The sequence below is a fragment of the Megalobrama amblycephala genome, linkage group LG16, assembly GCF_018812025.1.
Source record: "Megalobrama amblycephala isolate DHTTF-2021 linkage group LG16, ASM1881202v1, whole genome shotgun sequence".
Lineage (NCBI taxonomy): Eukaryota > Metazoa > Chordata > Actinopteri > Cypriniformes > Xenocyprididae > Megalobrama > Megalobrama amblycephala.
The window spans coordinates 40,967,398-40,987,851 of NC_063059.1; the positions used below are offsets into that span (position 1 = coordinate 40,967,398).

The following is a 20,454-nucleotide window of genomic DNA, read 5'->3' on the forward strand; positions in this document are numbered from 1 at the left end:
TTTTCTTTGTACAGGATCTGTTTCCAGGAATGGCACAAAGGTGCGCGACTGTTCAAGATCAGTGTTTAGATCAGTAATGTGCCTTTGACCTTCATTATGTATATTTTGATTACGTTGTCTTGTAAATAAACTACACACACACAAACATTTTTTCATCTCGCCACATTCTTTCTTTTGTTTGCCTTCAGTCACATTCACCTTGGTCTATTAGGGGAGTGTCTTTGTCTTCCCGGGTGTGAATCATATCAATATTCATGGCCATTGGCACTCCCTCGCATACAGCCTTTCGAACACAAAAAGTGTCTGACAAAAGATAAATCAATATATTATTTTATGTGAATGAGTAGAAAGGATGATTGTCACATCATTTTGTAGTAAAATCTCTAGGCTACAAGATCAAGTTCTCAAAAGTCTTGTGAACAAATGTTCAGTATGTGTTTAATGGCCTTATTTCAGTGACGTAAACATATTTTTTTTTCACTAACCATGCATAAATGTCATTTTCTCAAAAATACAAACTTTTACATACATGCTGCTCACATATTATTGTAGCAGAGTTTGTGATGAATACAGTTTTATCAGACTTTAGACATGGAAATGTTATAAGTAAGTAAAATAAACACAAATGTCAGGGCATGTCAAAACATCTCTAGGGCCCAAGAAACACCTCAGACCCCAGAGGGTTAAGATCCAATTGGTTTCACCAGCGCAGGTTCGAATCCTGCTCACGGCGAGAATTTATTATTATTATTTTTCGTTGTTGTTTTGAGGAACCGTAAATCGAAGTCTATATCAGAAAAGTGTGTGAGAGTTGGGATGGGTGGCTTATTCCCCCAATCAGGAATGAGCTACAGTGAGGATATTCACAAGCTCAGTTAGCCCATCCTCCTTCCTGGAAAAAAAAACAGCCACATGTGACCATTCCTTATGCAAAAAAAAAAAAAAAAAAACCCTTTTAATAAGATTATTTTTCTTTATGATCATAGTTTTTGTTGAATTGTCTAAAATGTTTGTGTGAAGCACTATTAATAGAAAAGTTCCTCATTTGGATTTTATAATGAATGTTAATAAAAAAAAAAAACATAATAAAACATGTTTTTTTCAATAGCAAATTCACAGTGTAAACTAGAACGCAATCCTCTAGATTTTACCAACAAACATGCACACTTATTTTTTTTAAATTATTTTCACATAGCTCATAAAATTTATTATTCGCATTTCGAGTTAATTATAGAATAAATCGTAGCGTGAATGGATAATGAGAGGACAAATGCTTCCTTTATCTGATTTCCTGATCAAGCAGGTTACTGCCAATGTTAGCCGTTCTTCTAACTGTCGATCACTGCTGTTAAAGATGTCGAATGTTTCAGATGTTTGTCTACCTTTGAGTGCAGGTGAGGACGTGTTCGAGCTGCTCCTTGTGATTTCCATTACAAGACCCATTTACCAAGACCAGGTGCTCCAGTGTACAGCCGAGAAGGGTTCTTCTTTTGTGTTTAATATGGCGGTTGTCAAAGCAGAGGTGGTTCTGTTCTTCGTGTCAAACCCTACAGACATTCAGGGGTGGGGCGGCCACAAAATGGCGCCGTGTTAGCAGTAGCGATATGATTCAATAAAAAACATAGAGACAAAGTACACCTGGCTGCAGCCTTCAGAACGGGGCGAGGCTACACGTGTCGCTTCGCCCCATACTTACTCTGATTGGCTCGATCTTCTTTCATAGGCATACATGATAAGACATGTGTTTGTAGGACAGAGTACATGTTATTCAGGAAAACTGGAATGAACTGGAAAAGCTGTTTCACAAAGCCTTAATTATAATGCACGGTAGAAAGAACATTAGCAATATCCCTGAAACTGTTGTTTTGCTAAATAAAGCTGGTCTTAGGCTAACACAAAAACACGACAATTAAAAATATATTGGTTGATTGTCCACAGCAGGAGGGTCAGGTTATCAGGTAGAGGAATGAATTATGAATGAAATGATTCATGAAATGTGATTACTTACTATCACCATAGTATGAGAAAGGAAATGAAAAAGTTGTGTCATTATTATATGTCATTAACACTTATAGGCCCTGTTTCAGCTGATATTAAGATGCGTTTTGGTCGATCCAATCGCAATTACAGGTGTAAATGGGGTCTAAAACGATTTGAGATTGTCCACTTTTGACCACCTCCAGAGGTAGTCGAAAATGCATTTGATTAGATTGCTTTAATATTGTAGATGCTCAAAAGACCCTAAACCCTCCCCTCGAAGAAGTCAGGACAGAAGTGGTTGAAAGTGGACAAAAGAGAAAACAGGTATGTGTCTCCCTCGTCTACTTGTGATGCGATACCAGGTGTAAACAGGGCCATAGTTACAGAAGTTGTTATTGGTTTTTATGAGCCATGTTGGGTGCAGTTGTGTAAGGAAGTGACACTGCAATAGGCCAATGTGTCTGCCTTGTTCATTTAGTTTTATGAAACTTTCTTTTTTTCACTACAGTGCAAAGCATAATATCAGACTTTTTCCTTCCCTTAAGGAAAACATGTCGTTCCTCTTTAAAGTGAAGAAATCGAGTTTTCGAGACCCGATAGTGATGTCCTTTTCGTGAGTGAATCTTTTGAGCCGATTCTTGTTACAGTTGCTGGTGTAGAGATGAGGCATATACGGATTTCCACAATAACATTAGATACTTTAATCAAACAAAGGCAGGGAACACCAAACGCAAACATAACACAACAGAGAACGGATGAGGAGTGAAGGGAGTGAGTGCAATATAAAGGCAGTGAGGGTAATCAAGTCCAGGTGCAGGTGATGAGTGATGATGGGGAGATGACGAGGGAAGTGAGTGCAGGTGTGGAGAACAGGAGGATCATGGGAATAGTAGTCCAGGGAGACAGGGGATCTGTGACAATAACATTGTATGGTTCATTTGTGAATTCGACTGATCAGAAGATTAAATTTGCAGCAGTTAACAACCGATTCAAGTGAACAATAAACACTTGATTTGGTCTTGTCCTGCTCAAATGAGCTAAGATCTGGGAGTAATATGATATTCTCAGATCAAGTGTGCTCTAATAATTCAAAACAGGCCTAATGTCAGACTGATCTTATTCGTGTCACATTAGAAACCTCTTTTTTTCCTGGATCAGTATATTTTATTAATGTTTTTGTGACAGGTATGAAAGCGAGGCTGTGAGGGACAGACTTACCGTGTTTTTAATATAATCCGCTGTAAAAATCAGTTTAAAGCTCTGAGATCTCTTATAGTGTAATTTTCCACAGCTCATGTTGTCTGCACTTTTTTGTCTACTTAAATTTCTTGGAAAGATATTTTTTTTGTGTTTTGTCAGCAGAAAAATCCAAAAACACATTAAATAACAGTCCAACCCACTGAAGAGATATAAGTCTATCCCTCATAGCCTCGCTTTCATTCCCGTTAAGAATCAAAGGTGGCGCTGCTGTGAATAAGGTCTATCATGTATGCCTATGAAAGAAGATCGAGCCAATCAGAGTAAGTATGGGGCGAAGCGACACGTGTAGCCTCGCCCCGTTCTGAAGGCTGCAGCCAGGGCTGCGTTCGACTTCGCTTTTAGACACTCTTGCCTAAGCACTTCCCCGCCGCCATTTTGAAGTGCGTCCCACTTCGTGAAGTTTATATGCATAGACGGAGGGTGAACCAAAATAAGGCTAGATGCGATTCCTCCTTAAAAACACATTTAATAGAATGTCATGAAATAGTAAGGCATGTCGCCTTTCAATAACCTACACATCCCAGCATAAACACTCTTGTTATTAAAGTGGCTATGTTCACAAACCACTATTTGAACAGGCAAGCATATGCTTGATTTGGCATGGCAGCCAGTTTGAATAATAAACAGCCTAACTATTGCCTTACCTAATGCAGCAAAACATACATTTTCTTCAAATTCTGAATGGATTATTATTGCCTAGAAAGCATGTATAAAAGCACTCCTTTTATAATCAGTAAGCTGTCACTCATCTTGATTCATCGCGATCTCACAAACTTCTGCTAATCGATTAAGCTGACTGTACAATGAATATCTTATTTAGCCTACATAAGATTGTTACAAGTTACATCATAATGAAAGGATTTGAGTGTCCAGGGGCCTGTACCATGATGTTAGTTGAACAAACTCAGGGCTATAAGAATAGTTGACCAAGTATAGTTCAAATAGTTCAAGTTGACCAAACCAAACCACTTCAGTCCGGCTTTGTTGGTACCATGATGCTGATCATCAACTTTTTCTGTCAACAGGCTTTGATCCAGTTTGTGGAGCGCGTGCACACGAATCCGTGACATCAGTGGCAAAGCAGCCAATCACATGCCTTGCAACTGAGAGCCAGGCCCAGCGCGATTCAAAACTCTTGCTGAAGATTAAAGAAAATAAAGAATTTAAACGCATTTACACTGATGAAAATACTTGTCCATGAAAGAGGACAAATAAAAGAAATTATCTTGCTCTATCAGTGCAAGTGAAACCTGTGAAGTTTATATAGTTGATAATAGTGATAGAGACTGAAACATATAAGATCACATGTAGTAATTTTTAAAGAGTTATCTCTTGATTCTACAGCTTATTTATATTACATATGATCTGTATATATTAATAAGCATTTAGTTTAAATGAATAATAATAACTGTTAAACTAAAATTGCTTGTGTGTAATGGATTAATAATAATATCGATCATATAATAATTATATAAATCATAAAATAATTCTGACAATTTTATTAAATTTATATTGTCCTTTAATTTGGAGGAAGAGAAACTGGGGGAGTGACTTGGATGTCAGTGTCACTTTGCTCACATCCCATTGGCCCAATTTCGGTTTGAGATCTCTTGCTCAGAGCAAAACCTGCCCTAGAGTAGGTTAGCCGTGGAGCGTAAATTATTACGGTGATGAACACCACTAAAAGCCAAGTCATATTCATGATATCTAAAACCCAGGATTGGCACAAAGTAATCTGAAACTTACCTGGCTAGCCAGCTAATCCAGTTTCATGGTACAGGCCCCAGGACATACACAGGCTGTTCTCAATGAGTCCTTGTTTTAATATGACTTTTTTTGTAATGTCAAAATTAAGATTTACCAAAGCACAACCTTTTTCTTTTGTGGTGGAAATGGGCTTCCATATGATTTTGTTGGAATCGCTCTCAGAACGATTTTTCCCAGATGATGACTGATAAAATCAGTTACTGATAAAAACACTCAGAATCCACTCAAGTTTAAAAAGCGTGCATTTATAATAAACAGAACGTTGTGCGTTAGTGTGGATGCTAATACATTTAAGCATTCTTGGAGTGAACGTGCCTTTAGAAGAGAAACACACTCTGTAGTAATCACTAACAAAAAAAGAGTTTGGGAACAGCGCTGAAGTACTGATTCCCAGTTTCACAGACCAGGCTTAAGCTAGTCTTAGACTAAAATGCATGTTTGAGCTGTTTTAACTGAAAGAAACTTGTATTGACGTATATTAAAATATGTTAGTGCCATTGTTTTGTCTCAGGATACACACCAGTAATATTTTTTTCTAGGGTACGTTTATAAAAGCTACTTAAATCCTAATTGAACTAAGGCCTGATCCTGGCTTAATCTAAGCCCTGTCTGTGAAACTAGACCACAGTGTATTTGTGCTGATGTGCAGAAAGAACACCTGAAATCAGAGCAGAGTTTAATCTTTTTTTATTTTTAAATGATATTTTCCTCCTGTGGCAGGTTTAATGCTTTATTCAGATCTCTTTACATAATGAACATGAACGTGTTCAGAATTTAAGGTGCAAACATCAGCAAACACAAAGTAACTTCTCAGGTCAGCAGAAGATCATTTCAGCATGGCAATGACATCTTTAGTCTCTCATACCGCTAACGGGACCCTGACCTTTGACCCCCCTTGTAGATGCTGGTGCAGCTCCACTAATGGAAGACGTCTCATAAACCCAGTGTTCAACGACAGCTGGCCTTACATCGATGGATCTGACCAATCAACAGGCAGATCGCATTTAAAGGGGAAGGAACCTGGACTCAAGTGACCAATCAGAAACATGCTGAGCGACAGTTTCCTTGTGGCTGTGTTCAGAATGGCATACCAGCACACTAATCTCACTCTTTCTGCAGTATATAGTATGTATACTGTATACAGTATGCAAATGTTCTGTACGCATGGCATGAGACATTCTCCTAAAGCTAAACGGCACATTTATTTATATACAGCACAGATTGTTTCCAAGCAGCTTCACAGTAATAAACAAGAAAATAACAGTATTAATGTTGCAAAACTCATTTCAGCTCTACTCAATTTAGTCGTTAATTCAAATTAGTCGCAATGCAATGCATTCAACCTTTCATTTACAGTGAACTACACTTTTCTTGACTCATTTTTTGATTGGACGTCTTACACAAAATTGGATTAAACATGCAAAACCGTATTTATTTCAGAGATGGTAACTCGCCACCTGCTGAATTACACATGCAACATAGTGACAAAAATGTAGTACACTACAGCTTGAAACGTTTACCATTGCAAGTGCACTGTTTCACACACTATTTGTAAAATATATGAGGCAGTATTCAGTATATACTGCGCAGTAAGCAGTGTGCTAGTCTTCCATTCCGAACACAGTTAAGGAGGAGTGATTAAAAAAACATTGAGTGAGGGAAAGCTAGGGCAGTATATCCTCTGCTAACACACACGCATATAACTGTGTGCCGGTTTAAAGTGGTTTAGTCCAGTTCAGATACTCAGAGGGCAGTCTGTGCTTTTGGCAGGATTAAAATACCCCGATCTCTCGGAGAGAAGGGTTTAAAACAGGAGGCCCATGGTGAAATGAGAGCAGACGCTTCCGTTTACTGAACGCAAAATTCCCTCGCAGTCTTTGTGACATCATCGCCATTATGACATCACTACGGAAGCTTGTTTCCGCCAAGACAAAAAAAATAAAAAAGGTAATTGCGAGTTTATATCTCACAATTCTGACTTAATAACTCGGAATTCTGACTTAATAACTCGGAATTCTGACTTAATAACTCGGAATTCTGACTTAATAACTCAGAATTCTGACTTAATAACTCGGAATTCTGACTTAATAACACGCAATTCTGACTTAATAACTCGGAATTCTGACTTAATATTCGGAATTCTGACTTAATAACTCGGAATTCTGACTTAATAACACGCAATTCTGACTTAATAACATGCAATTCTGACTTTATAACTCGCAATTGTGTTTATATCTCGCGTTATAAAGTCAGAATTGTGAGATATAAAGTCAGAATTGCGAGTTATTAAGTCAGAATTCCGAGTTATTAAGTCAGAATTCCGAGATATAAAGTCAGAATTGCGTAATAAAAACGCAATTGCGAGAAAGTCAAATTCTGACTTTATATCTCGCAATTCTGACTTTATATCACACAATTCTGACTTTATATCACTCAATTCTGACTTTATAACTCGTAATTCTGACTTTACATCACTCAATTCTGACTTTATATCACGCAATTCTGACTTTATATCACGCAATTCTGACTTTATATCACGTAATTCTGACTTTATATCACGTAATTCTGACTTTATATCACACAATTCTGACTTTATATCTCGCAATTCTGACTTTATATCACGCAATTCTGACTTTACATCACTCAATTCTGACTTTATATCACGCAATTCTGACTTTATATCACGTAATTCTGACTTTATATCACACAATTCTGACTTTATATCTCGCAATTCTGACTTTATATCTCGCAATTCTGACTTAATAACATGCAATTCTGACTTTGTCTCGCAATTGTGTTTATATCTCGCGTTATAAAGTCAGAATTGTGAGAAAGTCAGAATTGCGTAATAAAAACGCAATTGCAAGAAAGTCAAATTCTGACTTTATATCTCACAATTCGGACTTTATATCTCGCAATTCTGACCATATTTCACAATTCTGACTTTATATCTTGCAATTGTGTTTATATCTCGAGTTATAAAGTCAGAATTGTGAGATAAAGTCAGAATTGCGTGATAAAAATGCAACTGCAAGAAGGTCAGAATTGCGACTATTTACAATTCTGACTTTTCATCTCGCAATTCTGACTTCATAAGACACAATTCTTACTTTATAACGTGCAATTCTGACTTTATAACTCAAAATTCAGCTTTTTTATCTTGCAATTCTGACTTTATAAGACACAATTCTTACTTTATAACACGCAATTCTGACTTTATATCTCGCAATTCTGACTATAACTCAAAATTCTGATTTTTTATCTCGCAATTCTGACTTTATAAGACAATTGTGTTTATATCTCGCGTTATAAAGTCAGAATTGTGAGAGAAAGTCAGAATTGCGACTATTTACAATTCTGACGTTGTAACGCGCAATTCTAACTATATCACACAATTCTGACTTTATATCTCACAATTCTGAAAAAAAAAGCCAGAATTGTGAGATAAATTTTATTTAATGGTGGAAACAAGCTTCCATACATCACTCTCCCCCTGCTTGATTTTAAGTACATTCGAGACACCACATGACATCATGGAAAAAAAATTCTCCTTGCTTTTTTGATGTGGTCTGTAGATATCCGTAACATTCACTACGCCATTACCTGGGTCGTTCAGAAGTCGTAATCATTATGACATCATAACCATATGCTCATTAACATATCACCGCCCACATTTACATCTATCCAGCATCCAGTGACTCGCTCTAATAAACGACATTATGAACTACACCGGTATGTTGATGTTTACCATAACAGTTCATTTACATATAGAAGTCTTAAAGGTACAGTAGCAAGTCTGTTTCATTTGAAAGGTCAGAAAATGAGAGACATTTTTGAAGGTTGAGTATGATTATAAGTGGGGATATGAAGTAAAATGCTACAGAAGTGTAGAATATGACCCTTTAACACATTTCATACAGTGGAATGAGATGAAGCAGATCTGTAAAGTCACATGACTGTCAGCGCCTATCAGCAGAGCAATTCCTGAACCCTTCCCACTTTAGCCAATCAGACAGCAGAATTCACAAGCCCCTCCCACTCAGAATAAAAAACAGAGCAATTATTGGAGGACACAATCGATGCGAACATTCCATATTGATGAGTTGAGCGACATATAGCAGTGAGTGAAAGTGCTTTTGGCATTCATAAATCAACATGTGATCATCGAACATGGCTTAAAGCTCAGACTCCCGAAAGAAACACCCTCCCGCGTCTCCCACGAGCATGTGACGCGAACAGACTCTTGCCAGACTTTGCATAAAATGTAAAATCATGTCCTGATTTTCAGATACTCCTAAAATATTCTCACAGGCAAGAATTCAGCTTTGTTTTTTGTTTTTTTGTTTGTTTTTCTCACGTTACTTCATTAATTTTTGTTTCGTTTGATGTTTGTCAATGCTGAAGTTGCGGTTATTTGTTGGGGTGTAAGAAAGCATTCAGCTCCAGGGGTCACCGTGTGTGTGAGTGTGTGTGTGTACATTTACAGGTCAGTGTGTGTGTGTGTGTGTGTGTGTGTGTGGCTATGAGCCTTCATGATCGGTAGAGTCCTGGTTCAACTCTTTCCTGGTGCCCATAGTGGGAGTTCCTGAGTTTTTCCTGGACCGCTGCTTCTCGTCAATTTCATGCAGCGACGGCTCCTTATACATACACACTGAGAGACAGAGAAACAAACACATATAGAACGTTATTAGTAAACACAAGTGTTTTTTTGCAACTAGTGATGCATTAATAGTGCGGTATTTGAGTGAACAGTTCAATTGAAAAATTGAAAATTGTCAAATTTCCAAGTTATATAAATATATAATGTGAGCAGAATAAAAAATTCTCAGTATTTCTCAGTCTTTTGATCATTATATATACACACACACTGCAAAGTAGGGATGCACAATATATCGGCCACCATATCGGTATCGGCCGATATATGTTCATTTTTAATGTTATCGTTATCGGCCCAAAAAGAAAATTTCGCCGATACATTAAGGCTGATAAATAATGGATTATTTCAGCTGAGACACTTCAGACTCACACTGTCCATCATGATGGTTTTAAATTGTTTGAAATATGATTGAAATCACTTCAAAAAGGAAAATTCAGTTAAGTGTCAGTTATGTGCAATGCAAGTCTGTCATATAGACTACATAAAATTATAATGAGAACATTATAATTGTGTTATTGGGACGTGGATTTTAATGGTGAGACTTTTGTTTTTGTAATCAGGCTCTCAAAAATTTAGATTTAGATTTATTGGCCAATATATCGGTTATCGGCTTTCAAATATAACGAATTATCGGTATTGGCCAAAATGTTCATATCGGTGCATCCCTATTGCAAAGGAATCATAATTTCAAGCAAATTGCCAGTGATGTGAAATATAATAAAATTAAGGATGCAATATGAAAATTTTGGACGATATTGATAACCGATAATTCTTTATATTTGAAAGCCGATAACTGATATATTGGCTGATAAATCTAAATCCAATTTTTCATATAATTTTTGAGAGCCTGCTGACAAAAAGTCCCACCATTAAAAACCATGTCCCAAACACACAATTATAATGTTCTCATTATAATATCATGTAGTGTATATGACAGACTTGCGCTGTACATGTTGCACTTAATTTCCTTTTTGAAGTGATTTCAATCATATTTCAAGCTTTTTAAAACCATCAAGGCGAAAACAGTGCACATCTGAAGGAAGTAATCCATTATTTATAGGCTTTAATATATCGGCCAAATTTTCTTATCGTGCTGATAATGATAACATTAAAAATGAACATATATCGGCCAATACCGATATTGCAGCCGATATATCGTGCATCCCTAAATAAAGTCGCCGATATATTGTGCATCCCTAAATAAAATCTAAGATATGTAATAAATATAATTTTACGTCTTTTTTTAAAAATAAAATGCAGTAGAAATCTTTATTTCAATCAATTAACACAAGGATGAATATTTATATTATTACAGCTTTATTAATAGGCAGTGATTAAAAAAAAGAAATAAACAGCAATTTTTATCTACATGGGCTAAATAATTTTTGCTAAAACATTTTTATGCAATTAAAATGCCACACAAAGAACATTTCTGACTGAGTAATGACAAATGAATTCAGCTTGAATTTTGAACTAATTCATTTAAACAAACAGTCAAAAACTAATTTGTGTAAATTATTCAAACTTTTCAAACATTTTATTCAACTAAGGTTGAAATCAGAGATGCAACAGATATTTATGTGTGTAACGGAGGAATTCCTGCCACTGTTTTGACTCATTTACACATTTTATAAGCTCTTTATGAGTTCTTAGCTGGTAAAAATACCATCATATCTACGCACATACAACAAGCGCATTTAGCACAAAGCAATGTTTCGGATGTTCAGTGCATTCTGAACGCCTTAATAGCCAAATTCAAGAAGTAAGTATAAGTTAAAAAAAGTCAGATTACTGCTATCTGGTTGAATAAAAAAATCAAATGTCATACATAGTATAAATGCTAGATGGCAGCATAGGCCTATTTTATCAACAGGGTTGAAGAAACTCTTATTGCATAAAACAAAATTGTTCATACATAATCCTTTTATCAGGTATGCAGCTAGCTGCAGTAAATGTGGCACATTCAAATGACTTTATGCATTTTCCCACTTTAAACGCATATTGGTGCCAAGGCTTGGACCCGTCATCATTGCTTGCAGCTATATTTTTTTGTTTTGTATCTTTAGGCTTGGTCTTAAAAATGGCAGTGTGAATGCTAAGTAAATCAAGAATAAATGTATTATTTTCTTTTTTGGTCCAGACCAAAAGAACCAAGAGAACTGAACTACAAGTGTGAACACACACTTATACTTATAAATCTACTCTAACACTGTCAACAAAATAATATCATATTGTTAATATTTCATGCATCACCCAGCCCTACTTATTCATATATTTGTGTGTGTATGTGTGTGTGTGTGTGTGTGTCCTCACCTTCAATGGGTCTGGGCACGAAGTGTGAACACGGTTTAGTTTTCTTGACCCGGTTTCCCTTCATGATAGTTCCTTCTTTATTGAGTCCGAGGAACCAGGCGCGTCCGCTCTCATGCTGGCGGTACAGCGTAGACGAGTAGATCACGTAATAATTCTCAAACACACTCTCCTTAAACTTACACTCCGCTGTGAACACATCCTACAGACAGACAGAAAGAGAGAGACAGAGAGGAGAGAGATGTTAAAAAACAATGTGTGTGTGTGTGTGTGTGTGTGTCTTTATAGAGTCTTTGTCCCAGTTTCTTTATCAAGTCTTTTGCATGCACAGGTGGAGAGGGTGGAGACTGCCATCAACCAGAGCAGAAAACACCCCAGGTGAACAAAAACACACACACCAACACCTGACACAGTTCATGTTTTGTGTTTATTATATACAGTAGTGGCCAAAAGTGATGTCCGGAGGGGATATTTGTTTTTATTGACCCTGCAAGTCTCAATTAAGACATTAAAATATTTTAAATATGAGGAAAGAACAAAACATTCAACTTGATTAAGGTATTAAGGCAGACAGAATAACTCCAAAATGGGCGCGAACTCCAAAAGTGGGCGTTACCTCCAAAAGAGGCGGAGTCTCTAAACACAAAGACATTCACTTCCACCTAATGAGGAATTATATTTCAAAATAAAAGTTTGTTACTATATAAATAAATATATATTTATTTATTATCAAGATGTAACCAATTGAACGTTCATCTTTGTGGAGTGATAGCTCCGTAAGAGGGGGTCCTGGACGGTACTTTTCGGTGATTTCATAACTTACTAATTAATATTGTATCTACGATGTTGCATGCTCGTAATTTATGTTGCTCTTTATATATAGTGAAGTGATATACAGAGCATGCAATTGAAGAGTGCGCGCTATGTCTGAAAGGAATTTTCTGAGGTAAGATACTTTTATTTTGTAACAATTTACGAAAATGTTATATGTTAGAATAATGACAGTGACATATAACATCATATAACTGCATATAACTGCAACTTCCAAAAGGGGCGGAGTCTCCACACACTGACTTTCGCTTCAACCAAATGTCGCTGACTTACATTTCAAAATAAATGGTTGTTAATTAAACACCAATTCTCGCTGAAAGATGAATTGATCTTACATAAAATTTAGGCATAAATTAAATACGAAAATAACATTAGAATAATGACAGTGACATATAACATCATCTCATCTGACCACAGACACTGAATCAGGACAACACGTTTCACTCAGGCACTCTTTACTTAAATGAGTCTGACAGAAGAGTCAACAGCTTTCAGCCACATATTTCAAAATAAAAGTCTTGATTCAGAAAAAAAACATGTTGTTTCTTTGACTGTGGACACTCTGTAAACCCATCAGTTGAGAAACACTGTTCTAAGTGACGGAGGTGTCCCGGGACTTGAGATTCACAGGGTAGGAAAGAGCACTGACGCTGAGTGCAACTAAAAAGCTTCCAATGTCCAGCGAGGTCCGGTTGGGGAGTTTCAGACGGCCGAAGAGGGGGAGTAGCACTGTGATTGACACAACCAATGAAATCTTTAGAATCAGCTGCAGGGGCGGAGTTTGCGTGTCATGTGTCTGTCAGTGAATTGGACGAAGCCACGCCCCTTTTGGAGATCTCCAGGCTTCAGCTACACCTTTCTCAAAGCTCAGAGAACGTTCCCTGTTAGTTGGGTCAATGGAAGCAATAAAATCTGACCATCTGTCCCAATGATCAATGAGCCACATGATCAATGTCAATCATTTCCTTACATTTGATTAGTGTCCTCGACAGTGACATCTGAAAAACTTACTTAGGCTATTTTACATCATAACGTGTCTCTGTTTTAAACTTTATTTCCAGGTATTTGTTCATCTCTCATATTTTCAATGTGGTCTCAGACTTTTGAACCTTACTGTATATATATTACACACACACACACAAGTACAAGAGATGTGCTTTCTTTGCCATCTCAGCATCTCATACCACTTTAGCAGATTAAACGTCACCACTAAATAACCGGTAGAAAACCTCACACACACTCACACAGCCCTGATCTACAACAGCCAGATCATAAAACTGCTGAACACTCTCAGTAAAATATAATACACACACAAATTACAACACCACCAATCTATGGGCTGATATTTGTGTATTTACAAATAAATGGAAGGCAGTTCACAAATGCACATAAAATAGCAAAACATAAAACTATCAAGGTGTGAATTATTATTGTGAAACAAACTGTAATTGGCTTAAGTTATCAAATGCACGTTTATGATTGCTCAGAAAGGGTTAATGCATATGAATATAATCTATCCAATGACAAATGAACGTTCATTACATTTATTTGTGCATATTAAACAAATATCAGCCCATGGCGAAGTACACAAAGAAGAATTTGTGTATGTTGAACAATTTTTACAGAGTTCAAATATATGTTCTTATAACACGGCATTGTTGACTTATAAAACTAAAGGTCACTTATTATCATCTCATTGTACATTCAATTATCCCTTACACACACACACACACACACACACACTGCATTACAACACTCACGAACACAAATACACACTCAGACAAAGAAACACACACATGCATAGACTGTCACACTTTGGCAGAAGTTCATTATCACACTAAAACTGAGTTAATTAACACTTTCTCACCCCAAAGATAGAACAACATCCAGAACAGCTGATCTTGACACACACATAGACATGTGTAAAGTTACATAACAACCTTCATTAAATATGCATTTCTATAAGTTCAAGTTCATATTGTATAAAAGATCAAGCTGCCATATGCAACAGCTCAATGAAATTCTCCCATTCACATTTTCCATTACGTTCTTCAATAAAGAGTTGATTTAATCAAACCATGAATTGAACATTTGATTCAAAAGTAAAAAGGCAAGTTTTGCATGAGAAAACTGCGAATCTGGGTTTTGTGTCAATTCACATTTGCAATTCAACACTTAAGCAGAATTATTACAATTTATCATGAATAAACTTGAAATCAAACTTAGGTATAATTATGTTTTTCCCCATATTTTGTGCTGACGTTCTGCAAAATTCTGTGGAACGAAAGAGAGTCCAAGACTCTAATTTCTGAGAGCATCATCAAATTACATTAAATATTTAATAAACACACTAAAAATGTGCAGAACAGCCATTTAAATTCAGAGGAGCTTTCTTCCTTGTGGGCCTGGATGGTGCTAAAACTGTTTTGCTATGGAGATTTTAAATAGGGATGCACCGATATGAACATTTTGGCCGATACCGATAATTGTTTATATTTGAAAGCTGATAATTGATATATTGGCTGATAAATCTAAATCAAAATTTTTATAGAATTTTTGAAAGCCTGATTACAAAAACAAAAGTCCCACCATTAAAATTCACATCCAAAGCACACAATTATAATGTTCTCATTATAATATCATGTAGTCTATATGACAGGCTTGCGCTGCACATGTTGCACTTAACTGTATTTTCCTTTTTGAAGTGATTTCAATCATATTTCAAGCTATTTAAATCCATCATTACTGAACAAGTGTCTCAGCTGAAGGAAATAATCCATTATTTATCGGCTTTAATATATCGGCCAAATTTCTTATCGGGCCGATAAAGATAACATTAAAAATGAACATATATATCGGCCGATACCGATATTGCAGCTGATATATGTTAATTTTTAATGTTATCGTTATCGGACCAATAAGAAAATATAAAATCGGCCAAATTTTCTTATTGGGTCGATAACAATAATATTATAAATTAATATATATCGGCCAATGCCGATATTGTGGCCGATATATGTTAATTTTTAATGTTATCGTTATCGGCCCGTTAAGAAAATAAGAAATCGGCCAAATTTTCTCATGGGGCCAATAACGATAACATTAAAAATTAACATTTATTGGCTGATACTGATATTACGGCCGATATATGTTCATTTATAATGTTATCGTTATCGGACCAATAAGAAAATATGAAATCGGCCAAATTTTCTTATTGGGTCGATAACAATAACATTATAAATTAATATATATCGGCCAATGCCGATATTGCGGCCGATATATGTTCATTTATAATGTTATCGTTATCGGCCAGATAAAAAAATAAGAAATCGGCCAAATTTTATTATGGGGCCAAATAACGATAGCATTAAAAATGAACATATATTGGCTGATACGATACTGCAGCTGATATATGTTCATTTTTAATGTTATCGTTATCGGCCCGTTAAGAAAATAAGAAATCGGCCAAATTTTCTAATGGGGCCAATAACGATAACATTAAAAATGAACATTTATTGGCTGATACTGATATTACGGCCGATATATGTTCATTTATAATGTTATCGTTATCGGACCAATAAGAAAATATGAAATCGGCCAAATTTTCTTATTGGGTCGATAACAATAACATTATAAATTAATATATCGGCCAATGGCGATATTGCGGCCGATATATGTTCATTTATAATGTTATCGTTATCGGCCGGATAAAAAAATAAGAAATCGGCCAAATTTTATTATGGGGCCATTAACGATAGCATTAAAAATTAACATATATTGGCCGATACGATACTCCAGCTGATATATGTTAATTTTTAATGTTATCGTTATCGGCCCGATAAGAAAATAAGAAATCGGCCAAATTTTCTCATAGGGCCAATAACGATAACATTAAAAATTAACATATATTGGCCAATACTGATACTGCAGCTGATATATGTTCATTTTTAATGTTATCGTTATCAGCCCGATAAGAAAATAAGAAATCGGCCAAATTTTATTATGGGGCCAAATAACGATAGCATTAAAAATGAACATATATTGGCCGATACGATACTCCAGCTGATATATGTTCATTTTTAATGTTATCGTTATCGGCCCGATAAGAAAATAAGAAATCGGCCAAATTTTCTTATTGGGTCGATAACAATAACATTATAAATTAATATATATCGGCCAATGCCGATATTGCGGCCGATATATGTTCATTTATAATGTTATCGTTATCGGCCAGATAAAAAAATAAGAAATCGGCCAAATTTTATTATGGGGCCAAATAACGATAGCATTAAAAATGAACATATATTGGCTGATACCGATACTGCAGCTGATATATGTTCATTTTTAATGTTATCGTTATCAGCCCGATAAGAAAATAAGAAATCGGCCAAATTTTCTAATGGGGCCAATAACGATAACATTAAAAATGAACATTTATTGGCTGATACTGATATTACGGCCGATATATGTTCATTTATAATGTTATCGTTATCGGACCAATAAGAAAATATGAAATCGGCCAAATTTTCTTATTGGGTCGATAACAATAACATTATAAATTAATATATCGGCCAATGGCGATATTGCGGCCGATATATGTTCATTTATAATGTTATTGTTATCGGCCGGATAAAAAAATAAGAAATCGGACAAATTTTATTATGGGGCCATTAACGATAGCATTAAAAATTAACATATATTGGCCGATACGATACTCCAGCTGATATATGTTAATTTTTAATGTTATCGTTATCGGCCCGATAAGAAAATAAGAAATCGGCCAAATTTTCTCATAGGGCCAATAACGATAACATTAAAAATTAACATATATTGGCCAATACTGATACTGCAGCTGATATATGTTCATTTTTAATGTTATCGTTATCAGCCCGATAAGAAAATAAGAAATCGGCCAAATTTTATTATGGGGCCAAATAACGATAGCATTAAAAATGAACATATATTGGCCGATACCGATACTCCAGCTGATATATGTTCATTTTTAATGTTATCGTTATCAGCCCGATAAGAAAATAAGAAATCGGCCAAATTTTCTCATAGGGCCAATAACGATAACATTAAAAATGAACATATATTGGCCGATACCGATATTGCGGGCAATATATGTTCATTTTTAATGTTATCATTATTGGCCCGATAAGAAAATACGATATCAGCCAAATTTTCGTATGGGGGCGATAACGATAACATATTGTGGCCGTTATAAGTTCATTTTTAATGTTATCGTTATCGGCCCGATAAGAAAATATATCGATATCTTGATACATTTTAAATGCCATTTTACTCAAAGTTGTGTTATGAGAGCAGTCCATAGTGCTGCCATGAGTCCTCTCACACCAGTCCATTTAGAGTCCCTTCACACTGTTCAGAGCACACCGATGTGTGTGTGTGTCTAAAACACCATCACACAGCTTGCTTTCTTTGTGAATCAGTGTAGTTCAGGGGCTACACTTATACTTCAAACTTTAATAGCACAAGTCTGTGAATTATGAATGTAGACAGGAGCAGAGACTCACTCTCTCCGTCACATGACTGTCGCTTCCAGAACATTCTTGCTGTTGTATTTCAGACTACATGAGAGAAAGCTAGTGTTAAAATATTTCTTTAACTTGTATTTTCTGCACTGAACACATCCAAAAACGTAAAAGCTCAACACCACGAGTATCACTGCAAAAAAAAACTTTCTAAAGATGAAGACGCATCCTTACTAAACTATTTATTGTTAATATTTTTAGAACAGAATGAAATACATTTTTAATTCCTCTAACCTTTCATCTTTTCTAAGCTCGACGCAACGCATTCTGGGATTGCCCTGTCTGTGAAGGATGCCATCTTATTAGGAAGCATATTGTTTCTTCCTACCTTCAAGAGTGTTACCTTAAAATGTTGTCTAGATATGCAGCTCACTGAATTAAAATCTCCTGATATCACAATAAATAAAGGCAGTTAGTAGAATTTTATGTACATTTATGCTTTTATTAAAAGCAACTTATATTGCATTCAAGGTAGACATTTTTATCAATTCTTGCTTCCCTTATTTATTATTTTTTTTAACACCATGTCAGCACAAAGTGAATAACAAAAGTCATACAACTATCAAAAAAACTACATAAAAAATTTAAGATTAATACGAGACATGAATTATAAAATATATTCAGGGGAAACTCTTTTAAATACATCACTTAAACAGTAAAAAGGTTGTATATTTATATAAAAAACAGCTAATAGTATCTACCTGTCTACTGTATGCTCAGTGTAGATTTATGCTATAAATGATCTCAATAACTTTAATCACAATTTTGTAGCTCTGACCTGCAGTAAATCCGATAAAACTCGAACCACACCAGTATTAACACACTGCAACTTGTAAAGACACACTGAAACACACAACACCACAACCGTAACACAATAACAGTCTGTCCTGCTTTCCAAAACACACACACACACACACACTCACTTACAAACACACAACAGAACACACACGCACTACACCAAAATTGCATAATAGTACATACCCCGACAAACGCTACAGAGAAAAGAAACAAAACAGATTGTATAATCACATGAAAAATGAAAAATTTTAGATAAAACAGACATGATAGACACACATCCTCATGAACACACACACACACACACACAGATGTGAGGAGTGTTTTCTTACCGTGGAGTACAGGAAACCTTCTCCATTCATGGCTACGTAAAGTCCAGCCTTCACGCCCTGAATCGCCACGACCCGCAAACCCACCGGGATCAGATTAAACAGAGCTGAAACACACCAACAGGAACATCACATTGATCGCATGTTGCTCTTTCCTTGTTTTGTTCCATTTAGTATCAACTTTGTCTCAAAAGTTTCTCCTAAAATTCCATGGAACAAATGGAAGTCGACAGAAATGACATGCAGTAAGAGTGGACAGTATTATCACATTATTTTGGTTGATAATGATATATTTCATGCAGGGTTGTGCTCCATTCGGACTTTAATTGAGAATTCTTTTTCAGTGAGTGAATTTGCATTGAGGTAGCGAACAGGATTCAGAGTTGCAATTCAAATTTGAATGTAACGAAGAAAAATTTAAATCATTTGAAATTCAAAAATTCACAGACAGATAGATAGAATGACAGAATGAATGATATATAGAACTAAAGAACAAATAAATGATAGATAGAACAGCAGAACAAATGGACGAATGATAGATAGAATGGCAGAACAAACAAACGATAGATAGAACGACAGAACTAATGAACGATAGATAGATAGAACAAAAGTAGACAGAATGACAGAATGAACAATGGTAGATAGAACAACAGAACAAATGAACGATAGAACAACAGAACAAACAAACGATTAGATAGATAGAACGACAGAATGAACGAACGATAGATAGAATGACAAAACAAGTGATGGATAGATAGAACAGAATAAATGAATGAATGATAGATAGATCGAACGACAGAATGAACGAACGAACGATTAGATAGAAAGACAGAATGAACGAACGAACGATAGAATGACAGAACAAGTGATAGATAGAAAGATAGAACAGAATAAATGAACGAATGATAGATAGAACGACAGAATGAACGAACAAACGATTAGATAGACAGAATGAACGAAAGATATAGAA

At 35.6% G+C, this 20,454-nt stretch overlaps 1 protein-coding gene across 4 annotated transcripts in view; it reads right to left on the reverse strand.

The window, feature by feature from the left end:
• Positions 1 to 8,869: 8,869 nt before the first annotated feature.
• fgf12b (fibroblast growth factor 12b) overlaps positions 8,870 to 20,454 on the reverse strand; it is a 66,532-nt gene continuing 54,947 nt past the window's right edge. For all 4 annotated transcript variants that reach the window (XM_048160408.1, XM_048160406.1, XM_048160407.1 and 1 more), the window contains exons 3-5: positions 19,488 to 19,591; positions 11,978 to 12,176; positions 8,870 to 9,658 (exon numbers count right to left, since the gene is read on the reverse strand). In XM_048160408.1, the coding sequence (XP_048016365.1) occupies positions 9,528 to 9,658; positions 11,978 to 12,176; positions 19,488 to 19,591 (434 nt within the window). In that variant the 3' untranslated portion in view covers positions 8,870 to 9,527. The remainder of the gene's footprint in view (positions 9,659 to 11,977; positions 12,177 to 19,487; positions 19,592 to 20,454) is intronic.